A 24,259-nucleotide genomic window follows, 5' to 3' on the forward strand; every position below is an offset into this window, starting at 1 on the left:
GGTGCATTTTTCTTTTTTAGTTGCACGCTGTGTGACGCGACAGATTCGATCCTGCATCTCAGGCTGCACTGACTTGTTTATTAATTGCATCCGAACGTCTTGCATCAGGCTGTCTCATTGCATGATGCAATCACTTCGCGACAAAAGTTGTGCCCTGGGCGGAAAATATCTCCGCCAATTCCGTACCGTCTGCTGCAGTCATTTGGAGCCATTGTCATGGCACCACCCTGACCGTCGGGGAGAGACAACTGACTGATGATCTGAAACAGAAACCAGGCGGATCATCTCAGAGCTCTACAGCAATGGGATAGCACGGAGATGTGACAGACCGACATTTGGGGTCTGAGCTGGGTTAGATGCGGGTTTGGCTTGGTCTGGTACCATCGCCTCCCTCAGACTCCGGAGTCCAGGATGCATTGGTAGGGGGGTGTACATGTGCCACTGAGCTGAATGTGACGGTGGAAATGTCTTCATCCTCCTGTCTTCGTGTTCGCACACATTCAAGTTTCAAGACTCTGCCTGAATCTGAACATCCGCAGCATCTGTTGCCTCTGTCCCTGTGCGAATCCCTTCAACGTGTGGACGCAAGAGAAGAGTTGCAGGTTTCAGGCTATACTTGTCATCAGGTCGGATTGAAACGGCCGGACAGAGGCGTGGGTTCTCCAGCTGCATGGCCGGCAGCCGGTGGCCTGACAAGACAATGGTGCAGTTGGGGTATTTTTTTTCAGATTGTTACTGTGTAGGCGGTGCATGCTCCCTCAGGGCTTCTCAGTGAGACCAGGGAAAATGGAGTGATCGACGCTAATGCAAGTGGCCTGTCCCGGCTGTCCCACTGACACGTTCAGAGAAACCTTAAACCCCCCAAACAAAGTTAGGCTGAGGGAAGGGGAGGTGCCCGAAGTGGCTTGGCGCGAGTTGCGGGGGTGACAGTGGAAGATGGATGGGGTCGGCGAGCTCCAAAAAAAAAAGTCTGGAGCAAAGATCCGACGAGGCTATCTAATCCATCTACCTACCTACATGTGTCTACGTCCTGCGTACAGCAGGCTGACAAATGTTCTGCAGGTGGTACAAGCCACAGATTTTCCTCTTGTTTTGGCCTTGATTCAAATCCTCATCTCCATCCACGTCGTCCGAAACCATGGACTTCTCCCTCGACATTAAAGAGAAGGACGTCGGCGCCGTTAAGCCGCCCAGCTTCCCCCAGCCAAAGTCCACCACCACCGGCTTTCCCGAGCACAAGAAGCGCACAAGAGTATCAGCTTTCAAGAAGCAACGCCAGGGCGCCGACGCCAGTGCTCACGAACCTCAAGATGCCCCAACAACATCGACACGGCCGGCCCCGGCAGTCCCGGCGCAAACTCCCCAACCGGCTCGGCCGGGCTCAACGATGGAGCAAGCTGCGATCGACCGGGAAAATAGGGACCTCCTGGCATCCATGTCGCCAGAGCAGATAGAAGAGGAGCGACAAGAGCTTTTGAACCGCCTAGACCCTAGCATAGTCCAAATGCTACTCAGGAGGGCCAACCTCGACGAGCCGAGCGGGCCCTCGCCGTTTGACGAGCCCACAGGCTCAGATGCCAACACGACAGAGCCCCCGAAACGCGAGGAAGCCCCCGCGATCGTGGTAGAAGACACGACTGCCCCCGAACACAAAGAGAACAAGCCAAAGAAGACAGTGCGCTTCGACGAAGACGCGCCGCCACCAGAACCACCCTCCGACCTCTTCGACCCAAGCTCCGAGCCCCCACCACAACCAACACCTTCGTCCGCATCCGCCGACACCTTCGCCGCAAACACCACGCACTTCCCCCACCCAAAGCCCCTGCCCGACCTCGACCCGTCCGACCCAGACTTCCTCGAGACGCTGCACTCCAAGTACTTCCCCAACCTGCCCGCCGACCCCACGAAGCTGGCCTGGATGGCCCCGATCCCGACCCCGGGCTCCGTCGCCGACCAGGAGTCTCCCTACTACCCGGGCCAGTCGTCGCTGTCCATCGCCGCCCTGCGCTTCGACTTCAAGGGCCGCCTGCTGGCCCCCTCGACGAGCAGGGCGATCCCCGTGACCAAGGGCCTGCACCACCACGGCCAGGCCCCCGAGGCCGCGGGCTACACGATCGGCGAGCTGGGCATCCTCGCGCGGAGCGCCGTCCCCGCCCAGCGGTGTGTCGCTTTCCAGACCCTGGGCAGGATACTGTTCAGGCTGGGCCAGGGCGAGTGGGGCGGCGGCGACGACGACGGCGACCTCGCCAAGGGCTTGTGGCGGACGGCCCAGGAGGCCAAGGTCATTGAGAGCCTGCTCGAGGCGGCTGAGGTACCCGAGGGTCAGGGACACAGGGGAAGCAGGTCGTATGCCATCGAGGCGCTCTGGCTGTTCGAGAAGGGTGGGTGGAAGGAGAAGTTCCAGGGGAGGTGAACACGGGCAGGAATTGTGCTTGAAAGTTTACTAGCAGTCTGCTCCGCGATGGGGCGGTTGACATGGGCTCGGGCTGCTCAGCAGCGCAAGGGCGAGGTCATTGGTGATCGTGGCCAGAGGAGTTATCCTGAGTCTGCTGTGAACCGGTCCAAGGACCGTTCACTCGACCAGCAGTGCTAATCGAGCATCGGCCTATGGCATTGCCACCAGGACGTTTGTCAACATGGGACATATGAGCAGTCGATAGATGGAGCTGTTGCGCTTGACTCGAATCTGGCACCGAAGTTCTGGTCAAAGCATGACATCTCGAATCGTGTTTTCAGATCTTCTGCCGATCAGGAAATACTGATCGTCTCCCCTCGGCACGGTGGTGGACACCGCGAATCACAGCACGTCATTTAGCATCGTGTTGCTATTGCGATGGGCCAAGGACAATGGACAAGGGGACACACATCCATCGCAGCAAAGGGGAAACATGACGGTCAGGCACAAGGTATCGAAGCATGTCAGATATGCCGTGCCTCTGTAACGAGCTGGGTTAGTGCCAGTGGCATCCCCTCAGCACCGCGGAGAAGCAGAAGATAGGTATCGATAGGCAGTTGTTGAACTAAGCACGGCGGTCTATAGCAGTCGCCTGTTTCGCGTGCAGTCACCGTCGCGATCAACAGCAAAGTAGCTCTCATGCGGCCGATGCAGCTCCTGGGTGGGTGGTCTGGGTGGCACCCGGAATGCTAAGAGAAAATGGCATCGAATCTTCCCAATCCCTTGCTCCATCAATACACAGCCTTGGCTCTCTCCTCGTTCGCGAGATAGAGATCCCTCGAAAGAACCGCCCCCCACCCCCCTCCCGGCCGGCCGTCCTTCTTCCCTGGATGAAAATCTCTCAGCCCCTGATCCCCATCCATGATGGCTGGCCAAGAATGAAAGACCTCCATTTGAGTGGCTCCAAACCACGGCTTCGCAAGGGTAAGACTGGCGCGTTCCAGATCAAAAGACGTGATGATCTTGCGGGACACTGAGATGATCTGCGACGGTGGTGGTTGGTAGTCGGTGATTGAGTGGCAGGCTTTATGAATACTGGTCCGCCTGCGGCAGCAAAGCCAGCCAGCCAGCCAGCCAGCCTGTCTCCTGAGGCGAGGAGAATGAAGAAAGGAAGGACACTACAAGACGCAAGTATTGCCTTGGGATCAATTGTCTCCGCCGAGGCAATCCGAGGCACGATCGCACATGCATCCCTAGCACATACCTACGATGTCAAGAGAAGAAGCGGCAAGCACAGGCTACGAAGGAAAACCCTGTGAGCCAGTGAAACCAGTGGGTAGGCAAGCAGACCGGCAGATAGCTACGCACACATCCAATTCATTCACTCACTCGTCAAATAGAGCCATGGTATGAAGGGAAGAGTAGCAAGCAGTAGGTATTTTTGCTAATTCCAAAAACAAAACTCAAAAACAACAAAAGGGGTTTCGCAGCATCAATTCCATGTTTGTCTCATCTATACCATGGGCAGCATACACATGAAGAACGTGAGCCAAATCATCCATTCCGAGAAAAGGAGGGAAAGAAAAACGGCAAGAGGAAGATAAAACAAAACAAAAAAATCATTCTCGTGTCCTTGTCCCTTCTTCGCCTAAAGTCCCTCCCATGAAACCCCCCCCCCCCCCGGGACGTCCCTTCCGAGATTCCACCTGTGAATAATAAAAGCAGAAAGTTGGCCAAAACTCGTCGACTATCCTCGATGCCTTGCAAGCGTAACAACTTAATGAAGGCCTCTCCTTTTGATCCCTGACATCCCTCGATTTCCACCACAGAACCAATTCTACTGTGGGGATATTCACTACGCCCAGAACAACGACCAAAAACCCGAAATTGGGTGACTGAATCCGGGGGATGGGCATTGAGGACTGACAATGAATGATCAACTCCAATGCTTGCCGTCTGGAAGCCGCTCATTCAAAAAGGACAGAAAACGACGACGCCCCTTCCACCTCACCTGTGTAGCGAAGCCAAAAAGCCGCCGGTCCAGCCGAAGCATAGCCAGCCACCATTAATGTGATAACAACAGTGCCGAATGGAACGCAAGACAGAAACAAGTGGGTTTAAAAACCGCCACGAATAAGGCCACGCCGAAAGAATTAGATATTGATAAAAGGCTGTGTCTGTTGATGTGCCGTCCCAGGGGCGGGGGGCGTGCAGGACGGTGAGGAATTTGTCGGTCGGGATATATAGTGGTCAAGGTGAAGGTGCAGGCAGGCGACCTGGAAGGACGGTATTGCGTATAGGCGGTGGTATCAAGGAGTATAAAAGTGCACGCCGGCTCCAAAACGCCGACAGTCCCTTAGCGATACATGATGTTGTGTGTTGAGATGGCAGAATGATTGATCGTGAGATATGTGATGTGAAGTAGGCCACCGTGAGTGACCCAACGCTCCTCACTCTGTAGGATGCACACAACGCCGAATGGCGTGTGACAGTCCATTATTTACCAACCCTTCTTCCGAGCAAACCGCTTGTTCAGAAGGGCGAGAACTTTCGGTACGTTGAACTGGACATACTCGAGGTCCAGCTCGTCTTGTCCGTCTTTCTGCATCTCCAGAAGATCGTCGAGCTTGAGATCGAGCTCCAAGAGGCCGCGGTTACGCCCTGGGATGTGTGTCAGTAAGAGATCCACTAATGATGTCGGATGGTCTTCAGCCCTGGAGCTGCTATACTTGCCCTTGTAATGGAGAGAAATGACGAATGTTCCCGGCAGCGGGCTTGTGAAGTTGAAATATATGTTCGCCCGCCTGTTGTCCGGCACGTTGCTCTTCTGAATGACCCCTTCTTTCTCCAGTTGTTGGTGTGTGAACTTGTAGGGACCGAGAATTTGCTGCTTTTGCTGTTTCCGTCGAGTACCCTCACTTTGGCTGCGGACATTGTGCAGATAGCTCTTGTACGTCTCCAGCTGGCCGACCAGATAAGTGTTGTGATCGCGAATCGTCTTGTAGACCTCGTCAAGCTTGGAAGTCTCCACAAGGACTGCGTCCTTGAGGGAACCTAGATGCTGTAGTTCTTGCTCGACCTCATCTCGTAGCAGACTGAACTGATCAGACTTGTCTATGACTCGCAGCTCCTGCAATTGACTCAGCAGTTCCATGGCACGGATACCCTTGCGGACCATAACCGCGTCGTTCCGAGACGTCGCTGCTGCATCGGCGATGCGCTCCAGGCGAAGAGGCCTTCGCTGAACCGAATTATTTGACGGGATCGATCGCATGATCTGTACGAATACGTTTTTGGCCTCCATGAAGTAAATCTCCTCCTGAGTGATATCGAGCGCGGCGGTCAAGTCATCCATGGCGGACTCCCATCTGCTGAACAGTGGCAAAGTGATGGCTCTGTTCTCCTTCCTGGGCACTTGTGGGGGAGAAGGGCCAAGCTCGGACATGATAATGTGTAGATGCGAGTTCTCATCCTTGCAGATTTCATTCCGATGCTTGTCGATAAGGCCGTGCATGGCATATATCTCGTTCAGCGTGATAGACAGCTCCAGATCCTTCTTTGAGAGCGCCACATAGTTGTCCATCTCCAGACTTTCGTAGAAGTCTTGCACGTCGCAAAGATCAAGCATGAACTTGTTGATCCGTTCCTTGTTCGACTGGATAAACGGCTGCAGCTTGGCCATGTAAGGCTCCTTCGCATAAGACGGCTTGTTCGCAAGGTTTTGCAGCATTTTTGCGATCAGCGTCAATGTCCTTCTCGGCTTGTCCGCCGGAGTTCCATCTATAAGCATGTACGACTTCGGCGTGACGATGGCGGGGTTGATGAAGCGCAGGAAGAAGAATCCTCCGATTAGTGTGCAAATAACCTGGTCGTTGGCATCGGGGTACTTTCGCTTCGTCAAGCTGCGGATTTGTTTGCAGATCCATCGAATCCCATATGGCGCTTCGTCCAGGCCGTCGATGATGGTCGACAGAAAGCCATTCGCGATTTCGGTAAGCATAGTGAGTCTCGGCTCGATGATAGCTTGAACCTGGGCATTTTCCGCGGCCTGTTCAGCAGTGATGCCCTTTGGTAGAGACGGCGGAAGGCTGCCTGTGTCCTGCTCGATTTGTTCGCACATGCGCTCGTAAACTTTGAGGGGATTGATCTCCAGATCCAAATCGTGCAGCTCGATAAGGCCATTAATCCTGTGCGCAAGCGACGATCTCAAGAAGCTCTGACCCGGGCCTCTCCTCGTGTATGTTGTCATCATCCGCGAAACTGGTGTGTTGGCGCGAAGCAGGGACGAGTACTCTGGAGTGTTGTCGAACTGGTACGTCAAAACAGACTGGGAGCACAAGTTAGCACAAGCACCCAATTCCAATGCCAAGGGAAGCAAACCTGAAACATGGTGAGCAGCAGATGCTCTTCTCGGCTCTCGTACTGGTTTCCATAGATGGTGAACATGACTGTCTGCAGCAGGGAGTCGATCTCGGACATGGACACAAGCCGGCAGAGGTGCGCAATGTGTCTGGGCTCCGATTGCAAGAGAAACATCAGGTTACCATATCTCTGCGTCTTGTCGTCGTTTGGAAAGACACCCTCCTGAATATCTGTCGCGTCTTCTAAATGGCTGGCAACTTCATTCTGCTCCTCCAAAGCCATGCGATTCTGAATCAGTAGGGCAATCCGAGAGTCGAGGTACCGCACGTCCTTTTCAAGCACGAAATTCTTCTTGGATTGGGAGGAGATCTTGGACTTTAGGTCCCGAAGTATCTTTTGAGCTGCGGAAAGTAAGAAAAGGGACTTCGCTCAGGACTTCGGTTTGAGGGGCGGGGGGTGGAGACAAACCTTTGGCAAGATCGTCTTCTATTTCCAAGTCGGTTTCCTGTGCCGACATTGACATGTACAATGCCGACATGGAGTACCGTTTCGACTGGCGGGCTGACCGTGAGCCATCGTATGAAGACATGGTGTTCTGGCGGGAGAGGGCCTGGTAGGAAGAGGAAGATGCGGTTGAGGCCCGGGAAGGAGTTTGCAGCATCACAGACATGCTCACGATGGGGCCCGACGCCGTGTAGACAGGTCGATTTCAGGGGGCCGGGCGTGAAAGCACCCGAGACCTCTGGAATGTGTGTAGCAGGATGCTACAGGGCACTGGGAAGGCGTCTTCACTCGGCTCGTGGCGGAAATTGGACAATGTCTCGAAAGACAATAGATCGTGTATTTCGTCGAGCGTCGTCGGCTGGGCGGGGGGCGCTGCGTAGGCCGCCGTTTAGGTGGTGGTGTGCGTGTGTGCGTTTGTGCGCGCGTGCGTCCACCGCTGCTCGTTCAGACTTTGGGCGCGCCGACAATTGAAATCGCGGGGGACGACAGCAATCAAACGGGACTGAACGACCGATCGCAGGTGTGACGGCGTTTGATCGGGTCGTTGACGAGGCGCCGGACTGTCAAGCCGAAAAAAAAGTCGGCTCGAGGATGTTAGGTCCAAGGTGGGCGGGCGGTCGAGAAAGGGTAACGGCAGTGAAAGCGGAACGAGATGCGTAGTTTGGGTGGTCGTTCTTGGGGGCTCAAAGGCGCATGCGTTCAATGATCAGCGCGATTGATTGTCGACCAGCGAGCGCCCTAACAAAGAGGAAAAGCGGGACGTTATCAGAACAGGAACAGGGCCTTGCCGATCTGGATACGGTAGCAAGCAGGGTGGACGAATGTCGTTTGTCGGCGTATGGTTGCTCGATTAGGCGCAGTGGAGACGACAGGCAGGATTTGGCTTGTCGCTGGTGATTAAGAGTGAGCGGGCGTGCGGCGTCGGTTCGCTCTGCTCTGCTCTGGGTTGCTGAGGTCTGCTGCGCTTCGCTTCGCTTCGAGCAAGGGAAAAGGGGGAGAGAAGGGAGGGCGAGGCGAGTCAATTGCTTGCGCGATGGATGCAGTGTGTAGGTGCATGTGGATGGAGTCTGGGAAAAGGCCGTGGAGGATGGGCGGCGGGATGGCTGGAGGGCGACTGTGATGGGTGGGTGGGATGGGTGACAGGCGAGACTGGGGATAGGGAGGGGGTGCTGTCGATGATGGCGATGGAGGGTTATTGACGGAGGGTGGGAAGGGAAAGACTTGGGAGGAGCCAGGCACAGGCACAAGCACAGGCACCAGACGGAGATGAGTGGACAAGCCCACTTTCACTTTCACTTTGCGCTGGCCGTCACTCACGCAGTCACACTGGGCCCCTCTCAGTTCTGCTGGGCTCTGCCCACAACTGGAAACTGGCACTTTGTACCTGCACCCGCACCTGCAACCTGCGCCTGCCCACCCGCATCCACACACCCACACAGGTTCGCCCGCGCCCGCAACTGCACCTTCTAGGCCCTGCTGCTGCTGCTTGCTCTTTCCCGCTACCGATGCGCTTGGGGAAACTGCAACTCTGCAGCGCTGGAACGGGAAGGAGGGATTGGACGGTGGCGTGGCTGAGAAGGGCTAGCGTGTTGCAGGCCTCGTGTGCAAAATTGTGAGCTGTTTCAGAGTATTTGTGAAGGAGGGTGGAGGAGGTGGCAGGAAGGAGGGGGAGAGGGGGGGTTGCTGCGAGCACTTCGAGGCTATATTGTACGGTGCATCCTATATTATATTACTGCCCAAGCCGCACGATAACACATCTGCACATTTGCGCATCTGCACAACTTATCGTCTGTCTACTGGCCCGCTTCTCTGTCTTTCTGCCTGTCTGCACGGTGAAAGCACTCGAATGTTGTCACGCTAGAAGAACACAAATACGTATAGTCGACATGTACGGCGCACACTGCAGCGACGCTGCCAGGTCCGTCCAATATTCCTCACGGTCCCTCGAGGTCCCTCAAGGTTCGCCCTCGGCCTCACCACAACGGTCGGCATAATCCAGCAAGGAATACTCGACTCTGTGCTCCGACTCTGCAACACGTGTCTCTCTCCTGCTCAGCCTTTCCAGCCTTGGTTTTTCCCTGGCAGTCCGGTTATAAGCCGGATGCATCTGTGGCTCTCCCTTCCTCGGTGTCCTCATGTTCATTTCAACTTCATGCTCGAGAACCGACGTGGCAGGCCGTCAGGGAGTCAAGCTACATAGGAAATGGATACAGAACCCGCAACGCTGCAGTGCATCCAGGTGCTGGCTGCAATGACCAGGGGCACGCAGGCGCAACCGCTTGAGAGTGGGCCCCCTCCCATCAAATGTTCCGTTTGGCGCTGGGCCAAGTGCATCTGACCATCTCCAAGTTCGGACGAAGAGGAGAGTCACTCACTCGCCTCTTGTATTGTAGAAGATACAGGCAGCAACATGCACTTTCGCCCCTGGCCCTGACGATCGATGGCAGACAACCAGACCAGACCACCCACACCCATCCATCAATCACATCACATCACAGCGACACACACGGCATACGTAGCGCGACCTGATTGCTTCACCTCGGCTATGGGCTGAACGCTGCTCCTCCGGTCAGCCCAAGTCGACGACAGGCCCGGCCAGATGGAACGAAAAAGCCACATCTGGCTGTCGACATCGGGCCGCCCTCTGGCCCCGTCGGCGCAGCCCATGGACCACACACCATCAAAAGATGTAGGAATCGGGTGTTGGAACATTGGAGGACACCTTGTTCCACAGACCCGGTGACGTCCCGGCACCACAATATTCTCATGTCTTGCAGCTGGAACTTTGTCTCCGCCTCTGTCCCAGCTTCATCTCGAGAGTTGCAAGCTACTTCTTACCGTGCACATGTGAGGACCCCCACGTACCGTCGTTGGTGCAGCAATTTCTCGGAAACCTTGGTTGGCCTCTCTTTGGGTAGTGCCTTGGTGTCCCTTGGGACTCGACACACCTCTGGGCTGGGGTGGCTGTCAAAGACAGGCGTGTTTGAGGATGCTGCAGGGGAGCATCGAGATGGTGAGGGGCATGTGTCTCTGACTGGCTCAGGCGGGCCAAGCAGCCCGCGACCAGGACCAGGCGCCTTGGAAAGCCGTTTGACTGAGAAGAAACTCTCCGAGAGGGTCAACCACCAGCTGCCGCTAGCATTCGGTAAACTCTACTGCTGCTCTGCTCGTCTGCACGCACCACCCTGCGATGCGATGCAGTAATGCCAGCCCCTCAATCTCATGAACAAGGTTCAACAACAAGGCCCAACCTCAGGCCTCATTTACACTCTGGTCTACGTTTTACGCCTTGGCCCCTCAGCCCTCCAAGCTTCGAACTGTAGCTCTGCTGTGACCCTGATACAGTGCAGGCGCGCGCAGAACATTCCATGCACAAACTGGTCTTCTGCGAACCTTCTACTGTTGCACAGTAGATCTCCCACGAGTTTGCCCCTGGTGAGATTGTGTTGGGGCTTGGGCATCGTTGCTAACCGCTTGTCAACTGTTTGTGTTTCTTTCTGCTTGCTCACCTAGCCAGGTTAACAGTCAGCGCACAATATAATAGCCCGCCAGTTCCGCAAAGCTTCGGTGAGCCGTGCGTTTAATCTCGTTTCTTAACGAGGCTACGACATCAGTCACGAGCTCAGTCATCATGAAGGGTGTCTTTCCGCCTGCTTTCCTTTCCGGTACTGGAACTCCAGTCAACGATAATGGTGAAGATATCGAGCGGCTGTTCGTCCTCGACTACAGCCCGATGCATCGCGGTGTGCCAGAGGCACAGCTTATCACGTACTCGGCGGAGAAGAAAGTGAGCCAGCTGCAGATGATTCACCCCAGAACACAGGCGATTGAGGTCGACAAGATGTCGTTGGTGGTCTCCATCGACGGTGCCTGTCGTGACAACGGGACACCGACGGCTCGCGCGTCATGGGGTGTCTTCTTCGGCCCAGGCTCCCGATTCAACTCTAGCGGTCGGCTCAGCCCCTCTTGCCCACAGACGAGCTCTCGTGCCGAGATCGAGGCTCTCTCCCAGGCTATCGATGCCATCAGGGGTATCAGCCATGGCGATTTGACCCTGCAGGAGATCAAGATCCGCTCCGACTCGGAGTATCTCTGCCAGGCCATGTCCATGTGGGTCGAGGGATGGATTGAGGACGATGGATTGCGCCCGAACGGGCAACCGGTGGCTCACTTGGAGAAACTCAAGGATATCCACGGCGCAATAGACGAGATGACCTATGGCGACGACGGCGGTCTGCAGTTCCAGTTCTGGCACGTGCCGAGAGGGGAGAATCGTGAGGCTGACGCACTGGCAAATAGTGCGCTGGACGAGTGAGCCAGGTTCATCTCGGCTCCTCGGAAGAAATATTGCTTAGCATACACGGCCGTGGGACAACGCCCGGGACTATCGTTGTCGAGGACCGGGAATAACCTCACACCAGTGGCAACCCGCGGCGGCAAGTCCGTTGAATCCGAGCTTATGTGTGCTGGACAATGAACAGCCTCGGCATGCCGAGACAGGGCCGCAGGGCCGTTTGGCGTCTGTGAAGTGGATGTGAGCAAGCAAACATGGCGAGCCGTGGCGGCCGCCACAAATTCCCCTGGTGCAAACATGCACTGTTGCTAGGACCGCCCGGAAGCGAGCCCTTGTTAAAAATAGAGATCTGCTACACCCAAGAAATCCCAAGACGCAACCGCGCATGTTTTAGTCAGGGGTTGGGAGCCGTGCTATCAGGTGGCTAGCTGCAAGGGGAAAGTGCCAGAAACGCTTGTGTTGCGCACGTGGACGCCTCTGGGGGCCGCCGTGTTTCTTTCATCTCACCACCATCACCTTCACTTATCACCACCATCACCACCATCGCCGTGATAGACCTCGTGTCGGGTCCGTTAGACTCGAGGCTACAGATGGAAATGCGACGTTGCCTCGGCACCCACGGACCTGAAGCTGACGTCTCCCCTTCGATAGTCCTTCCGGGCTTTCCATACCAAGCCTGACAGCAGCAGGCCCTCGGTATCCTGTCCACGACAGAACAACGGTGCAGTACTTCTCAGTACGTCACCACCTTGAGCCCCACAGGGATGTCGGCCTGGAGAGCACAGACTCGAAACACAGATCTACCGATGCAGAACAAGTGACAGTATGTGAAGCACTGACACTGTCTCTCTTGTCATCCAAAGAGGCGAGCCTGTCCTTCCACGCAGAATACAGCGCCGCCTCCCAAGCATTTCTCACCAAGGCTCGAGCAAGGCACCGCGCGCGCCCATTGACTTCCTTTTCCGGCCGTTGCCCATCTGACAGCTGGCAGCTGGCACCTGCGCCAACTTTGCTTTTTTTCCCGCTCCCGCAACGCGACTTTTCCAAAGCAGAAAAAAGAGGATGGACACAAACAATCTTAATTTACGGCCCCGTCAGCTGTCCCACTTTGTCCCCACTCCAGATCCAGGTTTCAGGGTCTCTCAATCATTCATGACCGATGCTTGGCACGTCCCCCTTCTGCCGCCGCCCCAAGGCGATTGGTCGATCACTTTTCGCAACGGCGATCAGGGGAGAACTGCAGGCAGGAGGAACTGACAGAAGGTTTGGGGAAAGGGCAGTGGCCAATATCGCAACGGCGCATGCGAACCAAACCGGGCTGCTCGTTCACGAACCATAACCCGCACACCTACCATGGTCGATCCAACAAATCCGCCCCTCGCTCCCACTTCCCCCACTCCCCTTCGAAATCTGATATATGATCGCACAATAGCGTACCCTACAGATTAACTGACCATGCAGGAATTTTTTCTCCGGGAATGAGCTCTGCCCCTGGCAACCCTGGCAGGACGAACCGACCACCCGCGTCTTATGCCCGTCCACAGTCGCAGCGGAAGCGGGGTGTGGTTTTCTCGAGCAGGCAAGCAGGCAAGGTGTCGCCCCCGAATGATCGGCATCAACCCGTGGGGACCGGCAGGGCTCCACCACCCTCTTTTCATGCGGTGATCGACCTGCACCGCCCACTCCCCTCCTCCCACTGATGAATCCCCGGGGCGGCAGGCGGGCTTGCCCAGGGCCAGAAGTTGTGGGGGTGGTGCGCCTGGTCTCAAGCCTACACAGTAAACCTTGAATGACGAAAAGAACAAAGGGCCTTGTTTACAGTATGTTACATACAATACAGGTAGGCTACGTGCCTCGGATTCTGGGGCGGTGCGAGGGCCCGGACGATGGCCCTGTGACCGGGTCTTGGCCGGCCCGTGGGAAGGGTCCTGGGGCCGCGGCGCTTGATGCGGCAGTATCGGGGCTTCCGATTTTTTTTTTTTTTTTCCTTTTTTTTTTTTTTTTTCCTTCTTTGAACATTCTTTCGCGCGCCTGCCATGCGATCGTGACTGGGAACATTCCTGTCCCTCCGGCCGCATCGCATGGGCAAGGGCACGAGCGTGTGGACTATGTTGTGCATGACATGTGGGGAGGGGCCGTCGCTGGCTGCCCTTCTCGACGTTTCGACCGCATCCTTGGAATCAAGGACACCGCCTCCCATCCGACGTTCTTTTGTTTTCTAGGCGGAAAAGTTCATGCGGTCCAGAGTCGTGCATCATATCTGAGCCCCGTCATCATATGATTTGACCTGCGTACCCACCCTCACCGCGCGGACTTGGGCATCTCATGCAAGGCCGGCCGCGTCATCGGGAGGGAGGGCCGTCGGGGGGTGATCGCCCAGCCCAGCCCAGCGTCGCACCCCGTCCCGCACTCTGGGATCAGGTAGATTGCTCTGGGCGTGTGTGACCGGGCCCGAGGCCTTGCCGCCGGAGTTTTGGTCCCCTGGTGGCGGCAGAGGCGGGTTGTGGCTGTTGTGGAGTTACGTGCATGTACGCGTAGGCGAGGTCGTGGCGGCTGGGATAAATAGGAGCCGGTGTGACCCGTTGCTAGGGCTGATGGGATTTGATCAGGTTTTCTTTGACTGGGTGTCAGATCCTGCCTGCCTGCCTGCCAGCCTGCCAGCCTGCCAGTCAGTCAGTCGCTGCCAGAAGAGATGGCTTCGAGGCAAGCCTAAGATGAGAGGAGGACTATGCCTGTTGAATAATATCTGCTGGGTTCGAAGAGGTTCGTGGACTTATCTACATCACACAGATTTCGAATTAAGGTTCATGGAATTATCTCGACAAGTCTCTGGTGTCCATTGATGATCTGGCTTGTCTCCTCCGTAGTTGAGACGAGCCCAGGTGATGCCCTGCGGCAATGTAAACTCTACGTACAATTACAACAGCATGCGCCATGCTGCTCCTGGAAATATGTATGGGGAGACTCATCTAGCCTCCCGCAATCTCCTTTTTTTTTTACCCCCTTGTCAAGCGGCGCCCATATCATTCCGCTCCGTACCGTTTTGATCAATGCCGCCCTGCTCAATGTCGTTCTGATCCCATTCAAGAGACCCTGCCCGTGCCCAAAGACACAGCACGGACTTTCTCCAGCCTCTCGTTGCTCGCCTTGTACAAGGCAGTCATGGCACTGACGCCCTTGCCCAGGTTCAGCTCAGCCAGGTCCCGCCGCTCCATGAAGGCCTCCCACGCCTCCTTGAGGCTCTCCAGAAGCTGGTCCCAGCTCTTTCCCTGCTGCCGGTACTACATTGCGCCGCGTAAGCCACTAAACATCTGAGGAAAAGTGGGAAGAGAGTTGTTTTTGGAAAATACGAGGGATTTCGTTTGTGGATGTATGCTTACCTGCTGGGCCTGGTGGAGGAAGTGGGCAAGCATGCCGTCGTCCCGGCGGAGCGGGTACTCGTTGACCAGGACGCGGGTCTCGACGCCGTAGTACACCGCCTTCATCCAGCGGTCGAGGTTGCCCCGGCAGCCCCCGGCCAGGGGCTCGTGCGGGTAGCACTTGTAGCCGGGCCCGTCGTGTCGGGTGGACAGGTCCATGAACAGCGCGAAGTTGGGGGCGCCGACCGAGGCCGCGTGCTGCGTGAAGCGGGTGATCTGGGTCGAGTCCCAGTCGCGGGGCACGAACCACATGAAGTGGTTGTTGGTCACTGTGATGGGGCGTGGCGCGTTTTGTCAGCTTTTCCTGCGAGCGAACCTGACGCGTAGTGGCGCGCGGGAAGAGGGATGGATACATTGGAGTTGGCACAGGGAGGCGAGGTGTGCTAGTACATACAGAAGAGCTGGCCATACTCGTAGCGCATCTGGCGACAAGTCCACAGGATGGGATGGATGTACGTGCAATGGAAGAATGGGCCCTGAAAGCCCTGGTAATCGATCGAACGCACCACGCTGTTCTGTGGTTGATACTGCTGGTTGATGGGCAAGATGTAATTGATGATCTTGTAGCGAATGTGGACAGGCAGACCCATGAGACATGGACCAGTGTACTGAATCCAGGGAGGATTGGCGCGCTTCGAGAAGAGGCCCTAGATGTTTACAAGTCAAACAACGTCAGTCTCGACCGTGACTGGCTTTGAAGTCGGCGCCGACACTCGTGCAGACTTACCTCTCCAAGACCAACCTGCTTCATAAGCTCGGCCTCGAACATCAGGTCCTCAGCTTTCATGGGGGCACTTGGCTTCTTCTTGGCTTTGGTGGCTTTCTTTGGCTTCTCAACGTGTCCGCTGGCGGTCGCGTGCTTCTCGGGGGTATCTACTTGCGAGCCCTTGCTCGCCGACCTGGTGGTGGCCATGGCTGCTTGTCGATGAGCGATGTGTCTTCGTCAATATCAGAATGTCACGAATGGAGACTTCAAAGGTCTTTCACGAGGACTCTTGGAAACGAAGAGCAAAGGAAGATTGCGAGGGAGTCATCATGGGTTGGAAAGGTTAGGTGACAGAAGGGACGAAAGCCAGAGTGGGCTTGCTGGACAACAACAGAAGCTCAGGGACGCGGGGTCGAATCCATTCACAAGAGTCTGTTTGAAATCTGCAAATAGTGAGTGACCGGATTTCTAGTAGTCGACCTGCCCATTTCACTGGCCCAGGCCTTCACTTGCTGAAGAGCCCGCAGGCCAGACCAGGTGTGCTGGGTGAGAGTAATAATGATTCACATCTGATTGCACGGAGAAGGCAAGCTATGGATCAACTTTTTGAGTACTCTTTTGACTCCATCTCGATTAAGAAAAAATATCGGTGACTATGTCGGCATGCAAGTGTGCATTGTTTGCTTGGGTTGAGGCTGTACAAGCATCTGATCTGCTCAAGAAGCTCAATACCCGGCTTTTCAAATAAGAGTCACATGGGTACAATCACTCATCCGTACTCTATGTAAAGCAGTCTACATTCGTTTCCAATATTTTGGGAGCTCCTACCAAGTAAGTTTTGTCTTCTTTTGCTTGATGTTATCAATATCCTAAGATATTGTGTAAATTGGACAAAACTCACCCGGCTTATTTCAACACTCTCCTATCATTATGTGTGTGGTCTCGTTTTTAATCTGTACACATATGCTTCTTAAGCAGTATGCATCCAGTCCCCTCCTATCATTATATTTCTATATTTATCTCTTGAACTGCTACTATCAAAAACCATATTAAGACCTTAATAGTGTTAATCAATGACTTGTGGACTGGTTGTGTATGCAGGTCGGTTGTGTAATCAGTTGAAAACGAACGAGAACAAGGTTGACAGCTGGAGCAACTGTCATGGTGCAGAGAGTTGAACACAATCTTCCAATCAGCCGGCTGCATATCATTCTCAAATGGACGCGGTCAACGTAAACATGGAAGAGTGTATGGGTTTCACCATTCGGGCAATGAGCATAGGTAGGGTAAGGGTCCGCTGCATGATGATGGTTGCCAGATAAAAATGTACATCGGAGGTCCCGGCTTGGCCACAAGTTTTGATAGACGTAATTGACGCCAAAAAGTGATGACAGCTGCCTCTCTAGGTAATATTCAACACCATTGGTGTTGCAGTTCTGCGCCATCAAGGCATTCTTTTTCACGTTTCCTGCGGTCCGCTCACGTGCTGTAACGTTCACGCGTGATGTGCCGTGGAAATTAATTGCAAAACGGAAGAATGTTTCAGGGATTTTTTTAACAACTTCGTATCCTGTCAGCTCTCCAGTCCGAGACTTCGCTTAATGGGAGATTGTTGTACGAAGTCGAGGCCGAGATGCAAAGTCGTACAACGAGATTTGTGCACCATGGCTGCCTCAGCTCTCATCACCAGCAGCCGCAACTGGATGTCTGTGATACGGATGGCCTGCGGTGCGCAGAACAAGAGCCTGTGTCTGTTCTCCGGTAACGAGGGAACTGCTCCAAACGCTCACAAACAAGACACACTTACCATTAGCGAGGAGTGGACAGCAAATTGTCGTTGTTGGTCATCGAGAGACAGACACCAGACGTAGTTCCATTTTTCCAAGGAAAGGCCCGGGCCTGAAGATTGTGCTTGAAAAGTACCTTCTCGCAATGCATAACACCTGATGGTCCGTCGATGAGCGTAAATAGCCTGCACTAGACGCATATGCACAGAATCCATGCAGCCTTGTGAACGGCTTAGCACTTACACGAGGCTGAGAAAATGTCTCTTCCGTCACACTGCTCGATGCTTCGGCGAAAAAATTGAAATCGAGCGCGATAACTAAGCTATTGTCAATTCAGGTACCTCGTTAGCTACATGAGATGACTCTTATTGGACAGCAATGCCGCACTATGGTGACGGCGGTCAGCGTGAAGCCGCTTCTGCTGTGCCTGATCTGCAAGGCGTCTAGTTTTCCATGATTGCTCCCTGACAAACGCACGAGAAGACTGGAAATTCATAGGGACCAATGAGCCATAATAAGGTTCATCCCATGAAGGACAACCGATACCGACCCCAGTTGTAGATCAAGTCCACCGAACTGGGAGAGTTTCTACCACCCTGGGCTCCGCTGGCTCGCACACCAGTACCAAAGTCCCCAGCCCATGAATTCAATTAGTGAACTGTCCCTCAGGAACCTCCAGCCAGGCCAGCATCCAGAAGCAGGGCAAGGGTGGTAGGTAGCTCCCCTGGTCCCAACAAGCCTGGACGTTTCATCTGACATCGAGGAGAAAGACAGAGATTCCATGCCTCCCCCGCAGGAAACAGGGGAAGCTCGACGCTGACCTGTCAGCAGCATGCACTGGTCGCAACCGAGTCAGATTGAAGATGGTAGGAAACCTTAAGCCTTCGGACTGTGGAGGTTGAGGCACCTTGAGCGTGTGACCTGCTCGTGGCCCGTGTCGGCCGTGAAAGGGGAAGTGGAGCCCTGTCCTCCCGTACTCGTCTCGAGCAGCCCAATTCAACTGTTTGGTCACGCAATGGGAGGCATCACAAGGAGGTACACGGTCTAGATTTTGAGCAACCATGGATTAGACTAAAAGATGCACATACACAGTAAAGTGCAGGGGTGGGCGGCTCTTCCCGCAGTCGACATTTGGCGGACGGCACCCTGCTGCATGCTGCACGCTGCAGGCGCGACTCGGGTCTCGAAACCACAGCTGGGGACTGGGCACCCGAGCCCACGTTTCAGAAACGAGCCGCATCATGCCACAACCACCCGCCCTCTGTCGCAGGACCCCAGCACATTGCACGATGCACGAGCTCGCCACCCCGCCCCGTGTTGGGCGAGACTGCTGTCAAGATGCAGCGCGGGCACGTCCGCTGGGGATCTGCTTTTGTTTCGTTCACTAGCACCCCGGCTCTGACAGTCTCTTGTCAGAGAATCCGCGGGCTGAAGAGCTCTGCCCCCCTGGTCAAGACCATCGCCACCTTGGGGACATCAAGGTTGCAGTAGATAATACTTGTGCCCTGGAGGCATAAGCTCAGCTCGAGGCTTCGTCCAAATATTCTCTCTCGTACAACAAGAGTCCTGCAGCACGGGAATTTGCCTCTGCGTCGACTCGTAGGAGACCCAACCAAACAACAAATAGGTCAAACCCGTCGAGTCAAGACCCAGACGCGTGCACGAACGCAGACGCTGTCCAAGGGCCACGACATACACTCGTCGCCAACCAGCGCCCCATCGCATAAACAACACACTCTCCACAAAAACACACGCAATGTCCGGCCCAGACCATCCCCCCAGCCCGCCAAACTCAAGAGGCACGATCCCGAAACCATCACCAGGCGGGCCCAGCTCGACGGCCAACCAGCTCATGGACCACCTGCAGAAGCAGCTCAAGGAGGAGGGCGACACGGTGTCGGTGTCGGGCCACTCGACGCACTCGACGACGAGCAGCAGCGGGCGGCGGCGGCGGCGGCGCAACAAGAACGCCCTGGCCAAGGCCAACGGCCCCGGCGGCGCCCACTCGCTGCTCGGGCTGGACGGCGGGTCGTCCGGGATCGGGCCGATGATACCGAAGCCGGCGACGACTGGGGACGGCAAGACGCCCAAGCTCAAGATCGACCTGAACCTGGACGTGAATTTGGAGTTGAAGGCGCAGCTGAAGGGGGATCTGTGCCTGAGCCTGGTGTAAGTTTTTATCCCCTACCACCATTTGTCCCCCCCCCCCCCCAGCGTCGGGTTGAGGTTTCGGGGTGAGTGTGAAGTAGATGTGGGCTGACTGGACCGTGTCATTGAAAAGAAATCAATAACTGAGAAATGTAATCCAAACAAAACAGGGTCGAGGACAAGTACTCGGACCGCGCGAGCCCGGAGATGAAGATGCCCAGGGAGGGCGAGCACGTAACGACGGAGCTCTTCTACATGCGGGTGGGCAGGCTGCGGTTCCGGCGCACCTGGGTCGACGAGCGGGCCTTCATGCGCGGCCAGTTCTTCCTCACGGCGCTGTCGGCGGCGACCCTGCTCCTGGCCGGCTTCCTGCTGGGCCTGTCCGCCTCGGAGTACATGCACGGCGTGCCGTACCGGCACCAGCAATACATGGGCGGGGGCCTGGTGGTGTCGTCGTCGTCATCATCGTGGGCGGGCGGTGATGTTGATGTGAATCTTTGTGACTGTGATATAGACGCGGCGTTGGGGGCGGTTGGGAACACGACGACACTGCTAAGTTGACTGTGTCCGTGTCTGTTTTTGGTTTGGCTTTGGAATGCCACAACAACAATTCTACTGAGTGATATTCTCTTCTTTTTTTTCCCCCTTCCTCCGGACCACAGCATTCCCTACCGATAGTGACCACGGTTCAACATTCCGGCGCGTTGCATTCGGTGATACGAGGCCGGCAGGGGCAACGGCGCCGGCGACCGGCAGAATCAGTGGGACCTTGAGCGGATGTGTGGCCGGCACACCACCAACAGCAGTCGCACAAGCTGGACAAGGTGGTCACGCCCGGCCATTCAAGGAGAATTAAACATGCTGCCAAGGCCCTCGCCGCCAGGGCCGAAAGCGCGAAGGGCCGAGGGAGGGGATCGGCAGTCATGGTCAAGGTTGTCTCGACTTGGCGCTATTGTCTGTCTGGCTTGTCCGGGACCAGCTCTCATTGCCCACCAACCCCGGACTTGAGTGGCCCGGAACGGTGGAAGCTCCATGCAAGCAACTCCAAGTTTGCGCAACCCCATGCATCCCGTAGTAACCCCGCCGATTGACTTTTTGATCTTGGTTTGCCATGTGCGCTGGGTGTCTAATTCGACAACATGCCCTCTGCACTCGAGGTGCAAGGGCCGTCGAACAGGTCGGAATCCAACAAGGATGACTCGGGCTGAGCCCTGAGTGCCCTTGTCACACATGCAAGGGGACCAGAACAGACTCGGCTCGGCTTGTGCCGCAAGACCAGCCCCAAGAAGAAGCGATGCCAAGCCTGGCCTCGGGTCCATGGTGCCACACCGGTGCGGTGCCCCTTTGCCAACGACACCCTAAAATGGCGTGAAAAGTGAGAAGGAATCACCCTCTGGGCAGAGTGAACGCTCTTGCGGGGTATCCCCAGACCCATCTTCTCTCGGGTGCCCTCCTCATAACCCACGACATCTACGCTAACGCCCTCGGCTTTCCTGTCCTCTGCCACGAGGACAGGGGCCCGCGTGCGGGATGCGTGGTGGTGCGGGATGCGGGATATGCCCACAGAAGGGGGCGAGGGGGCCCGCAGAGATCAGCATCCACCCGCAGCCAACCAACTGCCCGTTTCCTGCCAACCAGGAGCCCCAGGAGTCATGGGAGGGAGAAGGGCGGCGGTTGCAAATGGAGCCGTCGCCCCTCCGTTGCGGCAGCGGCATAGCAGCGGTCACAGCAGCTGCTGCTGAGTGCCTCGATTCCGCTTGCGCGCGCTGTGGTTATCTCCGGGGTCCACTTGCCGTCTCCCGTCCATGCGCGTTTGCGCCTGCTGGGCGAGACTGGCCGAGGAGAGGCCAGCGAGGGAAGAAAAAAGAAGGAAAAAGAAAAGAAAAAAAATCGATGGTGCTTATCACACCCTTCCTTCCTTCTGACTCTTCTTAGTCAATGCCGGGGAGCTGCTTCTGTCACGTTGCCACACCTCTAATACCATTGTACCCTCCAAAGGTGAATAGTCCGTTGTACACCCTGAGCCGTGTTTGGAATCACCACTCACGGATTCACCGGCATCTCCCACATGGTCATAATTCTTCACAGCCGGCTGCTCCCATGCTCGACAGGCCCACAGCGACAGGCCCGCCTTCGTGTATCTGTGATAGGTATATCAATTAACACCATTATTCTCTGAGTTTTGTTTCCCATCAGCTCTAGGATAACAATAACCCCCTCCGCAAATTCACTTACTCCCTCTCTCTCCCAACCCTCCTCGGCACCCGTGCCGTGTGGCCGCGATCGGCCGAGCTGACCACCGGGCCGAGCTCCTGCGCACACAATGGAGGCCCGCGACTTCGCAACGGCGAAGACACCAGGACAGGATGGACGGGGCGAGGAGGCTTCCCAGGACCACGACTACACCGAGAACTCATCGACCCTGGACGAGAAGGACTCACTGGAGATCGCCGCACCGCCCATGGAAACAAGGACGCCGGCGTCTCGCCGGTCCCGGTCCCGGTCCCGGTCCCGGTCCCGGTCCCGGAGCCGCGCAACGGGCAGACGGTCCGGCTCTCGCGTGTCGAGAGCAGCCGCCGCCAACGCCCACGACGACGACGACGGTGATAGGTCGTCCCTCTACACCAACAACACCGACCCCCTCTCGCCGCTGGAGAACGCCCTGTCCCGGCCGGACCACGACGCAGACTACCAGGAGCACGTGTCGCGCGTGCGGAGCGGCGCGACCAACGCCACCGGCACGAGCGCGTGGTCGCGCCCGCCGGACTTGGAGGTGTCCTTCGACGCCGACCGCAGGGACCCGCTCAACCCGCGCGAGTGGTCCGCCTGGTACCAGGGGTGGGTGATCTTCGCGGTGAGCTTCTCGACGTGGGTGGTGGTGCTCTACTCGACGTCGTACACGGCGACGCTGCCCGGGCTGATGTCCGAGTTCGGGGAGCGCGACGCCACCGTCGTGACCCTGGGCGTGACGACGTACCTGCTGGGGCTGGCGTGCGGGAGCCTGGTGGTGGCGCCGATGAGCGAGCTGTTTGGGCGGCGGCCGGTCTACCTGGTGTGCATGGCCGTGTCGGCGCTGCTGGTGCTGCCGTGCGCGCTGGCGACGTCGCTGGCCGAGATCATCGTGGTGAGGTTCTTCGGGGCCGTCTTTGGTGCTGTCATGATCTGCAACGGCGCGGGGACCATCGCCGACATCTCGACCGAGGAGAACCGCGCCCGGTACATGTCCTGGTGGAGCATCGCCCCCCTGAACGGGCCGGTCACGGGCCCGCTGATCGGGGGCTACGTCGCGCAGTACCTGGGCTGGCGGTGGGACAACTGGATCGTGCTGATCCTCGCGGGGGCGGCGGTGCTCACCATGGCCACCGTGCAGGAGACGTACGTGCCGCAGATCCTGAAGCAGAAGGCCGCGAAGCGCAGGAGGGAGGAGGGGGACGAGAGGTACTGGTGCCAGTACGACTCTAAGAAGTCGACGGCCGCGCTGATGAAGGTCAACCTGAGCCGGCCTTTCGTGCTGAGTTTCACGGAGCCGATACTGTGGTTCTTCAACCTGTGGTAGGTGGTCCATTTGTGTCTTGTGTGTCTGTTCCTTAGGTCTTACCCCCAAATGTGCTGACTTTCCGACAGGATTAGTGTCATATACGGGATCCTGTATCTGGTAAGCCTCGTCCCACGTCACATCCTGACATGCAACCCGAGTGTGCGAAAGCTGACCATCCTCCAAAAGTGTTTCGTGGCATACCCCATCGTGTTCCAGCAGCAGCGAGGCTGGGGCCCTGGGCAGACAGGCCTGTCCTTCATCGGCATCGGGATCGGGACGCTCATCGCGATATTCCTCGAGCCGCTCTGGCGGAAGATCATCAACTCGCACGACAAGGACCCGGAGACGGGCCGCGTGCCCCCCGAGGCGTCCGCAAGCATCATGTGTATCGGCGCGGTCCTGACCCCGATTGGCCAGCTGGTGTTCTCCTGGACCTGCGTCCCGACGACCATCCACTATGCCATCCCCATCGCCTTTGGCATACCCTTTGGATGTGGAGTAAGTCCCTAATTTCCCTGGCTCCAAGCAGGACTTCCAGCCTTGTAATGGTGGATATATCGTGCTGACAACCGCAAACAGAACACCCTCTGCTTCATCTACGGCTCCAACTACCTCGCAGGCGCCTACGGCTACTTCGCCGCCTCCGCCCTCGCGGGTAATGCTGTTATGCGCAGCATCTTCGGCGCCACCCTCCCCCTGGCCGGCGCCCGCATGTACGAGGTCATGACCCCGCGCTGGGCGGGGACCTTCCTCGGCCTGCTCGAGGTCGCCCTCATCCCCATCCCCTGGATCTTCTACCGGCGCGGCGAGCGGATACGAGCCAAGAGCCCCGTCATCAGGCAGATGCGCGACGAGCAGGCCAAGAACGACAGGAAGCGCGCCAGGGTCGCGGCTAAGAACCTCCAGAACCAGCAGGGGCAACAGGGGGCGGCAGTTGTGGTCACTCCTGAGGCGGTTGTTGGCGGCGGGGTGGATGGTGGAGCGGCTGGGGCAGTGCCGACGGCTGCGGATGGGGGGACTACTGCGGTGGCTGTGGATGCGGATGTTGAGAAGGGGGTTTGAGAATTGACTGTGTCCCGACATGATACTTTCATGCCGTAGATGAA

General features: G+C 56.6%; 6 protein-coding genes across 6 annotated transcripts; 4 read left to right on the forward strand and 2 right to left on the reverse strand.

Annotated features, from left to right (window-relative positions):
- Positions 1-1,138: 1,138 nt before the first annotated feature.
- Positions 1,139-2,413, forward strand: INS49_013554 (uncharacterized protein; the record flags this gene model as incomplete). The annotated part of the gene is made up of 1 exon (XM_043174251.1): positions 1,139-2,413. The coding sequence occupies one exon, from the start codon at positions 1,139-1,141 to the stop codon at positions 2,411-2,413; it is 1,275 nt and encodes a 424-aa protein (XP_043021196.1).
- Positions 2,414-4,895: 2,482 nt separating this feature from the next.
- Positions 4,896-7,346, reverse strand: INS49_013555 (uncharacterized protein; the record flags this gene model as incomplete). Its single annotated transcript, XM_043174252.1, has 3 exons — positions 4,896-6,722; positions 6,776-7,158; positions 7,226-7,346. The coding sequence occupies 3 exons, from the start codon at positions 7,344-7,346 to the stop codon at positions 4,896-4,898; spliced, it is 2,331 nt and encodes a 776-aa protein (XP_043021197.1).
- A 3,546-nt stretch (positions 7,347-10,892) lies between these two features.
- On the forward strand, positions 10,893-11,576 carry INS49_013556 (uncharacterized protein; the record flags this gene model as incomplete). Its single annotated transcript, XM_043174253.1, has 1 exon — positions 10,893-11,576. The coding sequence occupies one exon, from the start codon at positions 10,893-10,895 to the stop codon at positions 11,574-11,576; it is 684 nt and encodes a 227-aa protein (XP_043021198.1).
- A 3,062-nt stretch (positions 11,577-14,638) lies between these two features.
- INS49_013557 (uncharacterized protein) lies at positions 14,639-15,887 on the reverse strand (the record flags this gene model as incomplete). Its single annotated transcript, XM_043174254.1, has 4 exons — positions 14,639-14,836; positions 14,936-15,243; positions 15,369-15,621; positions 15,702-15,887. The coding sequence occupies 4 exons, from the start codon at positions 15,885-15,887 to the stop codon at positions 14,639-14,641; spliced, it is 945 nt and encodes a 314-aa protein (XP_043021199.1).
- Positions 15,888-19,223: 3,336 nt separating this feature from the next.
- INS49_013558 (uncharacterized protein) lies at positions 19,224-20,176 on the forward strand (the record flags this gene model as incomplete). The annotated part of the gene is made up of 2 exons (XM_043174255.1): positions 19,224-19,636; positions 19,786-20,176. 2 exons carry the CDS (start codon positions 19,224-19,226, stop codon positions 20,174-20,176), a joined length of 804 nt encoding a protein of 267 aa, XP_043021200.1.
- Positions 20,177-21,938: 1,762 nt separating this feature from the next.
- INS49_013559 (uncharacterized protein) lies at positions 21,939-24,215 on the forward strand (the record flags this gene model as incomplete). The annotated part of the gene is made up of 4 exons (XM_043174256.1): positions 21,939-23,167; positions 23,240-23,270; positions 23,340-23,651; positions 23,733-24,215. 4 exons carry the CDS (start codon positions 21,939-21,941, stop codon positions 24,213-24,215), a joined length of 2,055 nt encoding a protein of 684 aa, XP_043021201.1.
- Between the last annotated feature and the right edge of the window lie 44 nt (positions 24,216-24,259).

This window comes from Diaporthe citri, assembly GCF_014595645.1.
Source record: "Diaporthe citri strain NFHF-8-4 chromosome Unknown scaffold_7, whole genome shotgun sequence".
Taxonomy (NCBI): Eukaryota; Fungi; Ascomycota; class Sordariomycetes; order Diaporthales; family Diaporthaceae; genus Diaporthe; species Diaporthe citri.